Genomic DNA, 14,324 nt, shown 5'->3' on the forward strand with positions numbered 1-14,324 from the left:
ACTTTGTCCCCCCTGGGGCTCTTTACCACGCAGTGTCACTATGTATACGTGAGCGTTCTTGCATTCCGCCTACATAGCAATGCGATGGCCGCAGCAAGGAATCAAAACCACAACCACTTGCTCAGCAGCAGTAAGCCATGTATTCAGAGTTCCACAGCGGCCGTTACAATTAAAACCAGTTCGTTGTTAGAATTTCTAGAATCTACAGATACGTGGCTGATCTACACATTTCTCACTCTCCTGGCTGCCTAACGTAAAATCTGAGTGCATCAGTAGGAAGAAAGCATCGTCAGAGCTTTTTTCAAGCGCTAAGTAGAGTAACTCGGTTAGTTGGTGCTGCTTGTAGGTTTGAGACACAACTATGTGCAAAATATTGGAGGAATTGAAGAAACAGCTAGACGAAAAAAAAAAAAAAAGGTCCAACTTCAACTGGGAGAAATTGAGTGCACATTATCGCGACGAGGAAATAAATACTTCAGAAGAAGGGAGCATGAAGGATACAGGACGGGAGCGCTTCCTACTCTCTCCTTCTTCTTGTTTGCTCACTCGTGGCCTCAATATGCATCCATCAGACTTCAATCAACTCGCCCCCTAGTAACAAAGTTCACTGAACTTCAACTGGCTTTTACTGATCCCACCAATGCTCATTTGATAAAATGATGCGCAGGTCTACCGTGCGCAACTCTTGTCGCATAGGCCCATTTTATAAGCTGACGTACTATCAATAAAAAAAGAGAAAGCTCTCTCTCTCTCTTCTATATAACTAATCTCTCTGCATCACCACCCTATCTGTCGTGTCGTTTGTGCTTAAATTTCTTGCCCTTAAATATCATCATCATCATCATCAACAACAACAGCCTATATTTATGTCCACTGCAGGACGAGGGCCTCTCCCTGCGACCTCCAATTACCCCTGTCTTGCGCTAGCTGATTCCAACTTGCGCCTGCAAATTTCCTAACTTCATCGCCCCACCTAGTTTTCTGCCATCCTCGACTGCGCTTCCCTTCTCTTGGTATCCATTCTGTAACTCTAATGGTCCATCCATCCTACGCACTACATATGGCCTGCCCAGCTCCATTTTCCCCGCTTAATGTCAACTAGAATATCGGCTGTCCCCGTTTGTTCGCTGATGCACACCGCTCTCTTCCTGTCTCTTAACATTAGGCCTAACATTTTTCGTTCCATCACTCGTTGTGCGGTCCTTAACTTGTTCTCGAGCTTTCGAACAGTCGCTTTAATCAATGATGGAGGAGATATCATGCTTGAAAAGCTTGCGGTCCTTTATACGCAATGCCTCACTACTTCAAGTGTACGAGAAAGCTGGAAGAACGCCAACATTATACTCATCCATAAGAAGGTAGACGTTAAAGAATTGAAGAATTATAGCTTGCTTTCAGTATTGTATAAAATATTCACCATGATAATTTCCAATAGAATCAGGGCAACACTTGACTTCAGCCAACCAAGAGAACAGGCTAGCTTCAGGAAGGAAAGGAATATGTTTCAAACTAAATGTAAACACGAATATTTTTAAGTGCGATGAGAAGACAGACAGGCATATGCATCAGGATTGCTCAACCAATACGATGAATCTGTTTCTTTATTTGAACAAGTAAAGTAAATCAGAAGTACATATCAAGAATGCAACATAACCAGTATACGACGTACTTATAGTTAAGTAGTCATAGCACCAAAACATAACAGTAACAGAAGGAGCAAAATAGCGGCCGTCCGAGACGTGCCGAGCTGTTCAAAAACCATGGCAAATCAGCCTGTAAAAAGCAGGTTGCACTTAGCTACATTAATTTCATAACAGGTACTCAGCGCTCCCCTTTTGTGTTCAGAAGAGAGATCAGTTTTTGCACCCAGAACCAACATGATTCAAATTATGCGCCATCTCATGCACATACAAAGTGAGTGCCCCCCCCCCCCCCCCTTTTTTTTTTTTTTTTTTTTGCGGTCGTTTAGACTTGCTCCCTTCGGCAAGTTCTTCCCTCAGTTTTGCCTTTTACTTCCTTCGCTAAGGTCTTGCAAACACGAATGTCAGTACTTCAAAATAACCTGCATCTTGCAAATTTTTCAACCTATATATAGACGTTTAAAGATCATAATCAATATAGGTGAAAGCAAGACTATTGTAATGCATGCAGACATACAGCTACGTTAGCTATTTGTTTCTTGACCAACTTAGATCGGCAAGACCTGAGCTAACAAAATAAAAGATAGAAATAAGCGAACAACTTCAGCAGTACTGCCTCGTTGTTCACCGTCATTACAACGTGACAAAATATATTGATGTGCAAGATCGATGTCCTTACAGCCAAAAAAAAAGAGTAAAAGAAATTATCTTTCAAGCGTATCTCGATCAGTTGACTGTGAATCGCAAACATTTATTGGTGCAGTACAGAAATGGCAACTGCATTTTACGGCAAACAGACGAAAATACGCAAAACCGCAGTGTTCTTATGCACAGTCGTGGGCAGTATTACAGGGAACACCGAATTCGTTTTCAAGTAATGATTACTCGTGATATGCGGATTCGGATCTAACGTGTTAATATGTATTAAGTAGCTTTCACGCTGAATATTTAGTCTCATTGGACAATTTTGTGCGAGGCCTGTGTGTTTAGCCACAACAGCCTCTTGAAAGCAATTTTAGTGTTCACCTGTCATATTCCCTGAGTGGTTCACCTTTCTTCACTTTGTTTAGAGCAAGCGTGCAGCAAATTAGGAGAGGGGTAATTTGAAAAAAAAAAAAAATATTCGGTGACATAAAACACCAAACTTACAACGGTGGCTGGAACTGCAAATTACCCCTTTCAGACACAAATTAATTTTTGTAATCTGAAAATTTACCTTTTTTATTGCATCTTAAACACATCATCAAAAACATACAGCAACAAAAACAAGATAAAAATCGTTAATTTTTCGATTTTATTATTTCCGCAAATGTGCGCCACACCACCCCTGAACTCCTAACATTTATATTCAGCTATATGAGCGAGATCGAGTGTATAACGTACTGTACTAAACAACCGCGCCAACTACTTGCAGCTCGCGTATGCATTAATTTGTGCCAGAGTTCCCTCTGATAATTTATGCAGGAAACTACGCAGAAAAGCATGCACTCAGCAGTTCATCTCTTAGTACTTTTTTTTCGGGCAAGCCTGGCGCATAATAACCTATTTTGATGAGAAAATTTAAATGAGCAGTGCCCCAAGTAACATGAAAAAAAAAGAACATTAACGCCATTCATTTTGCCAGTTTTTCAGATTATCAGACGTTAGCTTGACGAAGAAATGTCGAGCTAAGCCGGATATTTCGACTCACTTTGGAATTTCCGGATACGTCAATCTCATAAGTTAGCTGAAGCTTCATAAGCCAGAAAAGAACGTGTGAGAACGAATGACTCGTGGCGTTGCCAAATAATGTCACCACTTTTTCAGATTGCCGCAACAGGCCGCTATGACGTCGTGGCTTTTCACAGCGTTTACTGGGAAATTGCTTAATTATAAAGACAAATAACATTGTATTCTCCAGCAAGTAAGAAAAATATACTCGACATGGCAACAGTGGGGAACTATTTCTGGGCAAGAACAGCCTGAAAATAATTAAATATCACCTGCAATACGTGATGTCACGTTCACCTCACGTTGACGTCATGGACGCTGCTGATTGGACGCGAAATTCAAGAGAGGGAAGTTCAGGCGTCCCTCCGCTCCCAACCAACCCTTCCTCGCGAAAGAAATGTAAATGACGTTTTAGAAGAATATTATACCAGTCTGTAACTGATTTACTGTGTTTCAATGGCATCTCTTTAAAGCCGCGACTGCGTGCGATCGCGGCTAGAGCAAATATCACAAACCAGGTTTAACTAGAACGGACGTACGTTAAGGGCAGCAGCGGCTGGAACTGCCGCTGGAATTGTTAACTAGAGCCCGCAATCAGATAACACACAATGCATGTAGAACAACATAAAGAATAAAAGTTCCCCTTCTCGAAAACAGCTCCGTTGCTTGCCCCGATGTAACGCGTGGCGATAAATTGTGGTGACCGAAGGCATCGGATGCCGCTCTGAGGCAATGTAGTAACCACGTGCACTAGCCTCCCCTCATCACGCATGGTTACGACAGGCGAATATTACTGCAAACCCCCTCCTTAAACCTCGTGAGTCGTGACATTAAAAGGCAGTACGCGATGCTTTAGCCTTATCATGGTTTTTTAGGACATTTCTCCACATCTAGTGACGTCATAGCATTTCTCGGCTACTGTCAAAGTTATTTGAAAACTTCTGCGTCTGCGTGAAGAAAGCAGACGACACTGGCAGCGCGCAGGAAATGACACGTCACACGCAAATTGTTCTGTAAGCGTCAGCAGAGGTGACAGAATCAGTGACCAGACGGTGACACTTTCACTCTTTCCCAACGCGCTTCTAACTACGAACAGGAGCGGGCATAACCCTTTCTCCAAACGCGGCAGCTGGCAGCTCTAATCTTCCGCTTCCACCATGGCGTAACAAAACGATGTAGTTTTGCTGAAGATAAAGCTCCCTAGCCATTTTTTTTTTTTTTGTGACAGCCTACTAAAATTTATACATGCTTTTTCTGGCTATGCGACGTATGAACTTATATTTTTCATCGGGCAACCCTTTCGGAAGCGTACAGTCCACAATAAAACAAAGTAAGCAGACTTGTTAACGACTTTTATTTATAGTCAGTATGCAGACTTTATATTTAAAACAAAAAAGCAATAAGAAAACAAAGCGGTCTTTGTGAAGTCAACATACAATCTACGACCGTCTATACTCACGATAAGCTTCAAACACATCAGTAGTAGAACTCACAAATTCTTCTCATCTAAGATTAAACCGGCGTTGTTTGGGATCTCTAAAAGCATTCGCCTTCGGCTCTGCCTGTTGTTAAAACAGGGCTAAGTAATTGTTGCTGCAAATGGCTATTGACTATTTTGTTGCGTTTACGTTCTCTTCCCTTGATGTCTTTTTAATGTGCGTCGAGTTTCACAATTAGCCCTGTCATATAGTATTTTATATATCAGCACTTTCAGTACTACGTTTAATTTACTGATATTTTGTTCTAAAAGAGGTAGGCGGTCGTAGTCAATGACTGCAGATGTCTTCATGCAGTTAATGACTACGACCGCTTACCTCTTTTACAACAAAATATCATTCTACATATGTGCATTTTTACAACTAGCGCGTGTATGTGAGTACACGTCTTTACACTGCAAAGAAATAAACACACCAAAGTACCCACTGCAAAGCCATAAACAGAATGAAACTTGGATCTGACCATGTAAGAATCAAACCTGGATCTGACCACCGGTTCCTGCATGCTACTAAACTGGCCATTCACAGTTTCCAGCAACGCGATACCATGGAGGAATCAACGAATCGCCAAAAATTCTATCATGTGAATAGTTTTGTGAGGTACGCTACTGACAAGGTGATACGCCATAACTAACCTCCACAACACTGCAAAGCCATAAACAGACTACAAAAGCAAATTAGCGTTATGGTCGGTGGTCAACGTACAAAGGAAAATTCTCGTTTCAAAAACACGCCGTATGCACAGTCCAATGATCCCGTGTGTTTCCCGCGATATTACTGCGGTAGAAATGCGAAATTTCTACGGAATCCTAGTAGATTCCGTAAAAAAAAAAAAAAAAAAAAAATGCGCGACACACCTGAGGAATTATTGCACTGGGTGCGAAAGTATTTTAACAGAGCTGCAGCGATCATCACATATCAAAATAGCCAACTCGACAGTTCTAAAATGCCGCTGCCTGAGCGTCTCCACCTGATCAAGTCAAGCGATCCAGTGACGTTCACGGCGCGAACTGCAACGTCGATGACAGGCCGAGCACGTTACTGGGCAGCGTATAGTCGTCGTCAGTGCGGATTAAAGTGATGGCATAGACGTTTCACGCAAAAGAAAGAAGCAAAAAAGAGGAATCTACAGACGAAGGAAAGGAGTCGTTTTCGAGAAGGGACACGTATTTCCAGATGACTGCCCATCACTTCCTGTATTCCACGTATACTTCCTGCAAGCGATGCGGAATGGGTTAGCCTGCGCAGCCCGGCCACAAAATCACTTGCCCGAGGCAGCACAGGGCGAAACGCTGTACGCGTCGGACGAGATGTGCTCGCACATCAGCTTCATGAAATCCTTTTGGGCGTAGTACTCGACGTAGTTGTCCTTCTCTCCGTCGACGACGACCAGCGGGACCCGGGAGACGTAAGGCTGTATCTTCCACGTCTCCAACCCGGTTTCGAGCAGGTAGCGGGTTCCCTTCTTGGTCACGCATTCTTGGATCTCCGACCACTTGACTCCCGTGCCTTCGACACACTTCTGCCCCGCCAGATGCGGCTGATAGCTCTGGGACATGCAAGCCAAGATCTTCACGACGGTCATCTGCTTCTTGACGACGTGCACGACGCAAGTCTCGATCATGTTGCCCATGCATTCGTTCGAACCGTGTTGACAGGTGAAGTGTGGCACCGGGGCGCTGACGTTGTCGACGTGGGCCTTGCCGAACGGCAAGATGGTGAGGTTCATGAATTTGCCCATCTTCTGGTAAGTGGGCAGGAGCTGACCGTATATGAAGCGCCGACTGTAGGGGCAGTGCGACTCGTACACGACGACCACCTCCACCTTCTTCGTCACGGAGACGACCGAGATGCTGGGTTTTCGCGTCGTCGTTGTGGTCGTCGTCGTGGTTGTTGTCGTCGTTGGACTCGTCCAGTCCTTGGCGGTAGGCGCCTCAATGACGTTGACGTGAGCTTTCTTGTAATTCTTTCCAGATAAAACGCCGGCGTTCTGATCTTCGTCATCGGTATCTGACCCAGTGTCGATACGATTGTCTCTGGCGGCAGGAGGCGGAGCTCCAGTCACCAGCGCCGACGCGCAGCACACGAAGATCAAAACTGCGAAAACTCGGCTCAGCGAGCCACCGGTTCGAGCGCGCTTCATTATCTGAGGCGTGCCGCGCGGTGTTTGTTAACAGCTGCACGCGACTTTGTTCCACAACACACACACACACACGGGGCGCTCGTCTTGAACACAATGAAACAGCGATTGTATCTGGCTGTCGACTACGTCGTGTGCTTGAGAGAAAGGGCAGGGAGGAAGTGACGATGCGAGACGTCACTCACTACCTGCGGTACTGCCGGTGAAAGTCTGATCTGAGCGGAGCTCGCCTCGAACAATGCTTACAGAGAGCCAGGAAGCAAGAGACCGCGCCGCAGCTAAATGTGAAACAGTGCGCCTAGAGCGAGCGCGTCGGCGAAGCTGACATTTAGGAAGGCATTCCTAGGCAGCTGTAAATTCGCCGTCTACGTTCGGGACGCGCCCTTTTGTTACTGGTTTGAACCTTGACCACTAAACTCGAGGACGAGAAATGCAGCTGTGCTTGAAATACTTTTTTTTTCGATAGAAAGCTTCAGCACAGAGAAAACCTATAATGTGGTAAAAGCATACCTGAATAGATTAAGACTAGAGTGTACTAGACAATGGTCGAGTGGGCCGAACGGCGCTCTCGCGCTGAGGCGCCGCGTATGGAAAAATTGTGCGAGGGCGCTGCGAGCGAATTGGATATAAAGCCTCTCAAGGGGCTTTAACTGGATCGGGGCGGAGACGAGCTCCGCGGCATATTCAACATACTTTCGCTGCGGGCGCCGACGCTCATTGCGCATAGTACGCTCTTAAAATAGCGCTTTATTTCAACTGCAAATTTTATGTTTACACCATTTTGCCGCACATATATATTTCAGACATGGATTATACAGCACGACGTCTCCAATTTTGCTATCGTTGTCAAGCGCGTCGTCTGCTAGCGAGCGCGTGTTCGCAATGCGAACCCCCCCCCCCCCCCCCCCGCGCGGAAAGCAAACGTGACCGTCGCGCAAAAGACCGTGGGGCTATGGGAGGGAGGCGGGGCGGCGCTGTGCTCCGGCACCAAAGGCGTATCTTGCCACACAATGTCCCACGCGAAAGCAAAAATGTCACAGTTTCGCCCTAAGGGCGAAGCAATGAATGCGATAGCAACACAGCAATGTCATACGAAGTAAGGTGAGCGGCTTTGGTAGCAATATGAATTGTAGTAAACATGAGCTGATTAAGTAAGCAGGTGTGCAGCGGCGTAAGTAGACCGACATGAAGAGAGACTCGATGACCACGAGAAGGCGCGTGTGAAACAGTGGTGTTGATGAGAAGCGCTGCCCGTGGGCAGCGCGTGCGAAGGGACACACCTGTAGCGCTGCACTGCCGATCCGGGCAGCATTGCATGTGTAGCGTGCGTTGGAAAATGTGGCCCGACTATTACTAACTGTGGTGTGAGCGCGCACAAACAAACATGAATAGATCACACTGAATGACTGCAGACAACGACTGTCAAAACGCTGGCAGCAAGCGCATATACGCCGCAGCGGGCGAAGGTACGTGCGGTCTATCGCTTCAACGGAAACTGAGCGGCGAATGCACAGCGCATAAAGGTCAGAGCCGTGTGGAGATAAGAGACGGTGCGAGCGAGCGACGAACGCGGTTGTTGGCAGAGTATATATATATATATATATATATATATATATATATATATATATATATATATATATATATAATTCACGTGTAACGGTTGTAAACAGAAGGACGTTTTGAATGCTTCACGGCTGAATTTGGCATCACACTTTATTAAGCATTCCGGTGTTTTGTTCGGTAATGTTGTATTTTGTCCTGTTACCATTTTCTTTTTTTTACTGCCTTATTGGTGTGCTACTGTTGATTTGAGCAGTTAACTATCGGAATTCTTTTTTCACAGGAGGTCTCGATACAGTCTTTGACTATGGGACCTCCTTGCGTATACTTAATACATGCAATATGACCAAACCTTTAATAATAAATTCCGATTATGATATATACGCCCACGTCAGTCCCTAGAGTAAATGTGAATATCTAGTCAATATCCAAATGTAAAAAAAGAGAATAATAATAATAATAATAATAATAATAATAATAATAATAATAATAATAATAATAATAATAATAACAAATAAAAGGGGGAAACAGTTCGTTGGGTCGCGACCATCTCCTAACCATCCGAATACGCACCCCGAGTACGGGAACTTCTTTCGCACATTCATTTTTTTGCTACACATGTAACCAACGAAATAAATTTCTCAAGTTATTGATCATTCAAGTCGTGTACACTTCGTTTTGGTACGTTTAGTCGACGAGCTCGTTTCGCTCTCCACCTCTCTCACCCAACCGCTTCAGACGCGGGGCCATCGGCACTGAAACGCCCTTTGCCGTCGCTGTGCATTTGTTCCCGATTTCATTGCGATGCCGGCAAATGCGTCCAATCCAGACGCTGCTGCCTGCTTTGAGTTACCCATTCGCACTGAGAGGGCGCCACACTCCCGTAGAAGAGAAAGAGCCCCTAGAACCACTTCGAACTCGAAGGCAAGCGAACGGTTCGTTGATCGCCATTGACACTCTCTGTCTCGCAGCGCATTTGTCGAGTAGGCACGTGGACACTAAGACACTACGTCAACGCCGAATGGTACGGGACGAGGGACGTCAGTTGCGGTTTTTCAGTTTCGCTATAGACTGATTCGGACGGCTCGCCGGTTATAGACTGATCGATCGTTCGCGATATGGACCGATGGACAGTTTCGCCTATTCGTCTGTTCCGATATGGACCGATCGACGACAGCTTTTTTACCCTGGCGACGTCGCGTGTATGACCCTCTTGGCGTCACGACGCGTGCGACGAAGGGAGCCCGGAGAGCGAAGCACGCGATTGTCGTTTGAATTGTCAGAGGTGATTTACGTGCTCCTTTAAATAAAGCTGGCCGGGAGTCGATGTTATGGAGTCGATAAAGCCGGGAGTCGATGTTATGCGAAGCAGTGTGCAGGGAAGGGATCCTACCAAGTTAACGAAACGAGCATGAGAGCACCAAGACGTAGGCGGCTGTTTCATGACCTACATGACACGCATGTCACGACGTTCATGTCATGACTTATCATTTATGTTCGCCAAACACTCTTGTCATAGTATGCCAATTTCAGTACGCACCAAGTTAACGAAACGAGCATGAGAGCACCAAGACGTAGGCGGCTGTTTCATGGCCTACATGACACGCATGTCACGACGTTCATGTCATGACTTATCATTTATGTTCGCCAAACACTCTGGTCATAGTATACCAATTTTGGTACACACCAAGTTATCGAAACGAGCATGAGGGCACCAAGACCTAGGCGGCTGTTTCATGACCTACATGACACGCATGTCACGACGTTCATGTCATGACTTATCATTTATGTTCGCCATACACTCTGGTCATACTATGCCAATTTTGGTACACACCAAGTTATCGAAACGAGCATGAGGGCACCAAGACCTAGGCGGCTAGATAATTATTCTCGAGGCGGCAAATGTTCGCCAAGAAATGCTTCGCATTCAAAAATTGAACTGTGGGGTTTACGTGCCAAAACCACGATATGATTACGAGGCACGTCACGGGGAGGGATTGCGCAATTATTTTGACCACCAGGACCGCTATCTTGTACGCGTTCGAAAAGCCGACGTTCGGTTTCGTGTCACGCGATTGTCCAGGCCACGATATCGGCGCGGCCTGGACAATCGCGTGACACGAAACCGAACGTCAGCTTTTGGAACGCGTACAAGATAGCGGCCCTGGAGTTCTTTAATGCGCACCCAACGCACGGTGCACGAGCATTTTTTTTTTCGTTTTTCCTTTCTTTTTTTTTTTTTTTTTTGCATTTCGACCCCCTCGGAATGCAGCCACCGCGGTCGGAGTTGAACCCGCGACCCCGACCTCAGCATTACAACGACATAGCCACTTGGCAACCTTGTCAGGTAAGGTGTCATTTGAAGTCCCATGTTTTAGTAAAAAGGTTGTGCCCCTATAATGTTCACATATGGGAACGCACCCTCTCTCTACCCATGTCGAAGACAAGTCCACTTGCCGAGACGTTGTCTCGCGGGTGAGGCATCCCTCGTTAAACCACTGATGATCACCCATCATTCTGTGAACACTTTGTCTATTTCGGCCGTCTCTGTATACAGGAGCGCATGGAGGCACCCGACAAAGCGGCTTGAAGAAGTAGCACCAGCAATTTGTTATGTACAAAAATCAAACTTGCCAATTAAACTTCATTTTGTTTCACTTTGAAACTCAACGCTTTCAACGTCTTATTTTCAATTGCTGCCTATTTGCCACTTATAAACAGGTACAAGCTACGTAATGAGAGTTGGTACTATACATTCACAGCGTCGGCGACCATCACGTCCTTTATATTTTCTAACCTCTATAGAGAACTCGCTTGCGAAAGTCTTGTTCTTGGTAGAAATGGCGATTTGGACAATCCACAGAAAACTAATCTATTACTCTACTTTAAGTATGTTGGCCTTTCGTGTTCTTATAATAATGCAGACTGTGCTTTACTTACCGAGAGAGAAGACAATTGAGGAGCCATTCCACTCTCTAAGGTGGAAGACCAGCGAAGCTGTAGCACAGCACACAGGATTAGACTTGGGTACATGCATTTATTTCCATCATTTGGTAATGGTATAGTGACGATAGCTTTGTGATTACTGTGATATACACTGATTGGTTCGGTTACAACCTTACACAGAATCTTGGACAAAGGTCAATCTATACAGAACCATTGTTGAGTAGTTGAGTGACTTGGATTGACGTGGCACATCAAACCAAACTCTTCTAGCACAAGCTGAGTGAACCATTTCTTGTCTGGTTTTGAAATGTCCACATTGAGATCTCCAACGATGACCACAAGGGTAGTGTCATCACGGCTAACCCATGCAAAGTGCGTGGTCACTGACTTCGCGATATCACACTTGGGTGTGCCATGGAGATATACACAAAGCTGATATCACAATTCCGCCTTTCGTTTGTACGGCACAGTCGGTAGCATTGTCCTCTTGCGAATCAAGGGTCAACATACATCGTGACCTTTGCGTTATACGGCAATGCCTTCTGCTCGTGAGTGCATGTGCTTTTCACGAACGATTGCAGTATACCCATAGACTTGAAACAATGCATCTTGATTGGTTTACATTGTTCTTCGAAAGCCGTCCACCGACCATTGGCCCAGACGGCAGCGAAGACACTTCTGTGCTGTTTGAAAACGACCGGCTTTATTGTGCTAGCGCCTTTGACTGCTTGGTGCCGTCCGCGTACGTGAACACATTCGCCACCTTCCTCTGCTCTCTTTCTATTCCCATTTTCCCTTCCCTCAGCGGAGGGTAGCCAACCAGAAGCTTTTCCGGTTAACATCACTGCCTTCCCTTTCCATTTTTTTCTCTCTCTCTCTATTGACCCACCACAAGTGAGAGAACAGCAGAAGTTCCCCATACGTGGACTTCAAACCAAACCACATTTAAAGCACATCTTGTGGGTGTGCCGATCGTTGGCCGCCCAGAGGCAGCAGGCCATCCAGGGATTGTCTCCGTGGTGCAGACGACGAAGAAGTCTACAATGAATGGGGATGATGATGGTGATGATGATGATTAAGGAGATCCTCATCATCATCATCATGGCGCACTCCTAACAGATAGAATTTTCTTGAGCTCACTCCTGCCGCCCGTATCTTGGCCTATATCCCCCTTAGTGGGTACAAGCCATGACAGAGGTTCATCATCATCATCATCATCATCATCATCATCATCATCTACGAGCAATTAAGCCCGCCTGCACGAGCCACCTTGGTTTTATAATCAGCACCTAGCCTTATAATTTCACTTAATGCTTAGTACGGAGGTCATGCTTACATTAATTTTTCTTGTTTCTTCCCTTTTTTTCGTTTTCATTTAGTTTTCAATAAAGATGTTTCATCACGCTCTCTATTTTGACTTGACATTGTTGCTACTAAATGATCAAGCCCTTAGGTTTGCTTGATTCTCCTCGCTCGTTTGCTTTACGGGAGTCACACGGGTTTGGCACTGAAAACACGTCCACTGGAGAGAAAGCTTCCCTTCGCATTGCGGCGACGCGGTCATAATGTGTGTGTACGCGTCAGTGTATCTCAACTAGTATATACCGCGAGATCGCCACAACAAGTATCGGTGATGTGAATAACGGCCAACTTTTTCACATTTGGCGCACGTTTCGTCGCATTAAAACGTAACGTAATAAATTATTTGTAGCGCTCTCGAGGAAATGAGAGAGAGAGAGAGAGAAATGATATGCCAAAGATGGGGAGGTTAATAGCTGGACAAACATCCAGTCTGCTACTCTGCATTGAATATGAGGCAAGGGGGGTCGAGTGGGAACAAAAAGAAAAAAGCACGCACAGAGTGAGAGAGAACACACACACACACACAGGCACACACAAAAATGGAGGCTTCATATATAGCGCAATTACTGATTCGACAGCCACCCAACAACGAAATAAAAACGAAACAAAAATTTACCTGTCAGTATTTCTTTAAGCTGCCGACACAAATCTTCAAGCATGCAATAATAATAATAATAATAATAATAATAATAATAATAATAATAATAATAATAATAATAATAATAATAATAATAATAATAATAATAATAATAATAATAATAATAATAATAATAATAATCAGCCTATTTTTATGTCCACGGCAGGACGAAGTCCTCCCCCTGCGATCTCCAATTACCCCTGCCTTGCGCTAGCTGATTCCAATTTCCACCTGCAAATTTCTTTAACTTCATCACCCCACCTATAGTTGTCTGCCGTCCTCGACTGCGCTTCCCTTCTCTTGGCACCCATTCTGTAACTCTCATGGTCCACTGGTTATCTACCCTACGCATTGCATGGCCTGTCCAGATCCATTTCTTTCTCTTAATGTCAACTAGAATATCAATTATCCCTGTTTGCTCTCTTATCCACACCGCTCTCTTCCTGTCCCTTAACGTTACGCCTACCACTTTTTGTTCCATCGCTCTTTGTGCGGTCCTTAACTTGTTCTCGAGCTTCTTTGTTAACCTCCAAGTTTCTGCTTCATATGTTAGCACCAGTAGGATGCAATGATTGTACACTTTTATTTTCAACGACAGTGATAACCTCCCAGTCAGGATTTCGCAATGCCTGCCGTATGCACTCTAGCCCATTTTTATTCTTCTGTAGATTTCCTTCTCATGATCAGGGTCCCCTGTGATTACCTAGATAAACGTACTCCTTTACAAACTCTAGAGGCTGACTGGCGATCCTGAATTCTTGTTCTCTTGCCTGACTGTTGAACATTATCTTTGTCTTTTGCATATTAATCTTCAGCCCCACTCTTACATTTTC

General features: G+C 45.0%; 3 protein-coding genes across 5 annotated transcripts in view; 1 reads left to right on the plus strand and 2 right to left on the minus strand.

The window, feature by feature from the left end:
- The window catches only part of LOC119433400 (probable maltase-glucoamylase 2), a 128,637-nt gene that overhangs the window by 92,189 nt on the left and 22,124 nt on the right, over positions 1-14,324 (minus strand). The window lies entirely within an intron of this gene.
- Positions 1-14,324, plus strand: part of LOC119433079 (muscle-specific protein 20) — a 62,716-nt gene that overhangs the window by 10,907 nt on the left and 37,485 nt on the right. The gene's annotated exons all lie outside the window — the stretch shown is intronic.
- LOC119433943 (gamma-interferon-inducible lysosomal thiol reductase) lies at positions 1,601-7,430 on the minus strand. Its single transcript, XM_037701231.2, has one exon. It carries the CDS (start codon positions 6,987-6,989, stop codon positions 6,108-6,110), a length of 882 nt encoding a protein of 293 aa, XP_037557159.1. The 5' UTR covers positions 6,990-7,430; the 3' UTR covers positions 1,601-6,107.

The sequence above is a fragment of the Dermacentor silvarum genome, chromosome 11 (genome assembly GCF_013339745.2).
Source record: "Dermacentor silvarum isolate Dsil-2018 chromosome 11, BIME_Dsil_1.4, whole genome shotgun sequence".
In the NCBI taxonomy this organism is placed as follows: domain Eukaryota; kingdom Metazoa; phylum Arthropoda; class Arachnida; order Ixodida; family Ixodidae; genus Dermacentor; species Dermacentor silvarum.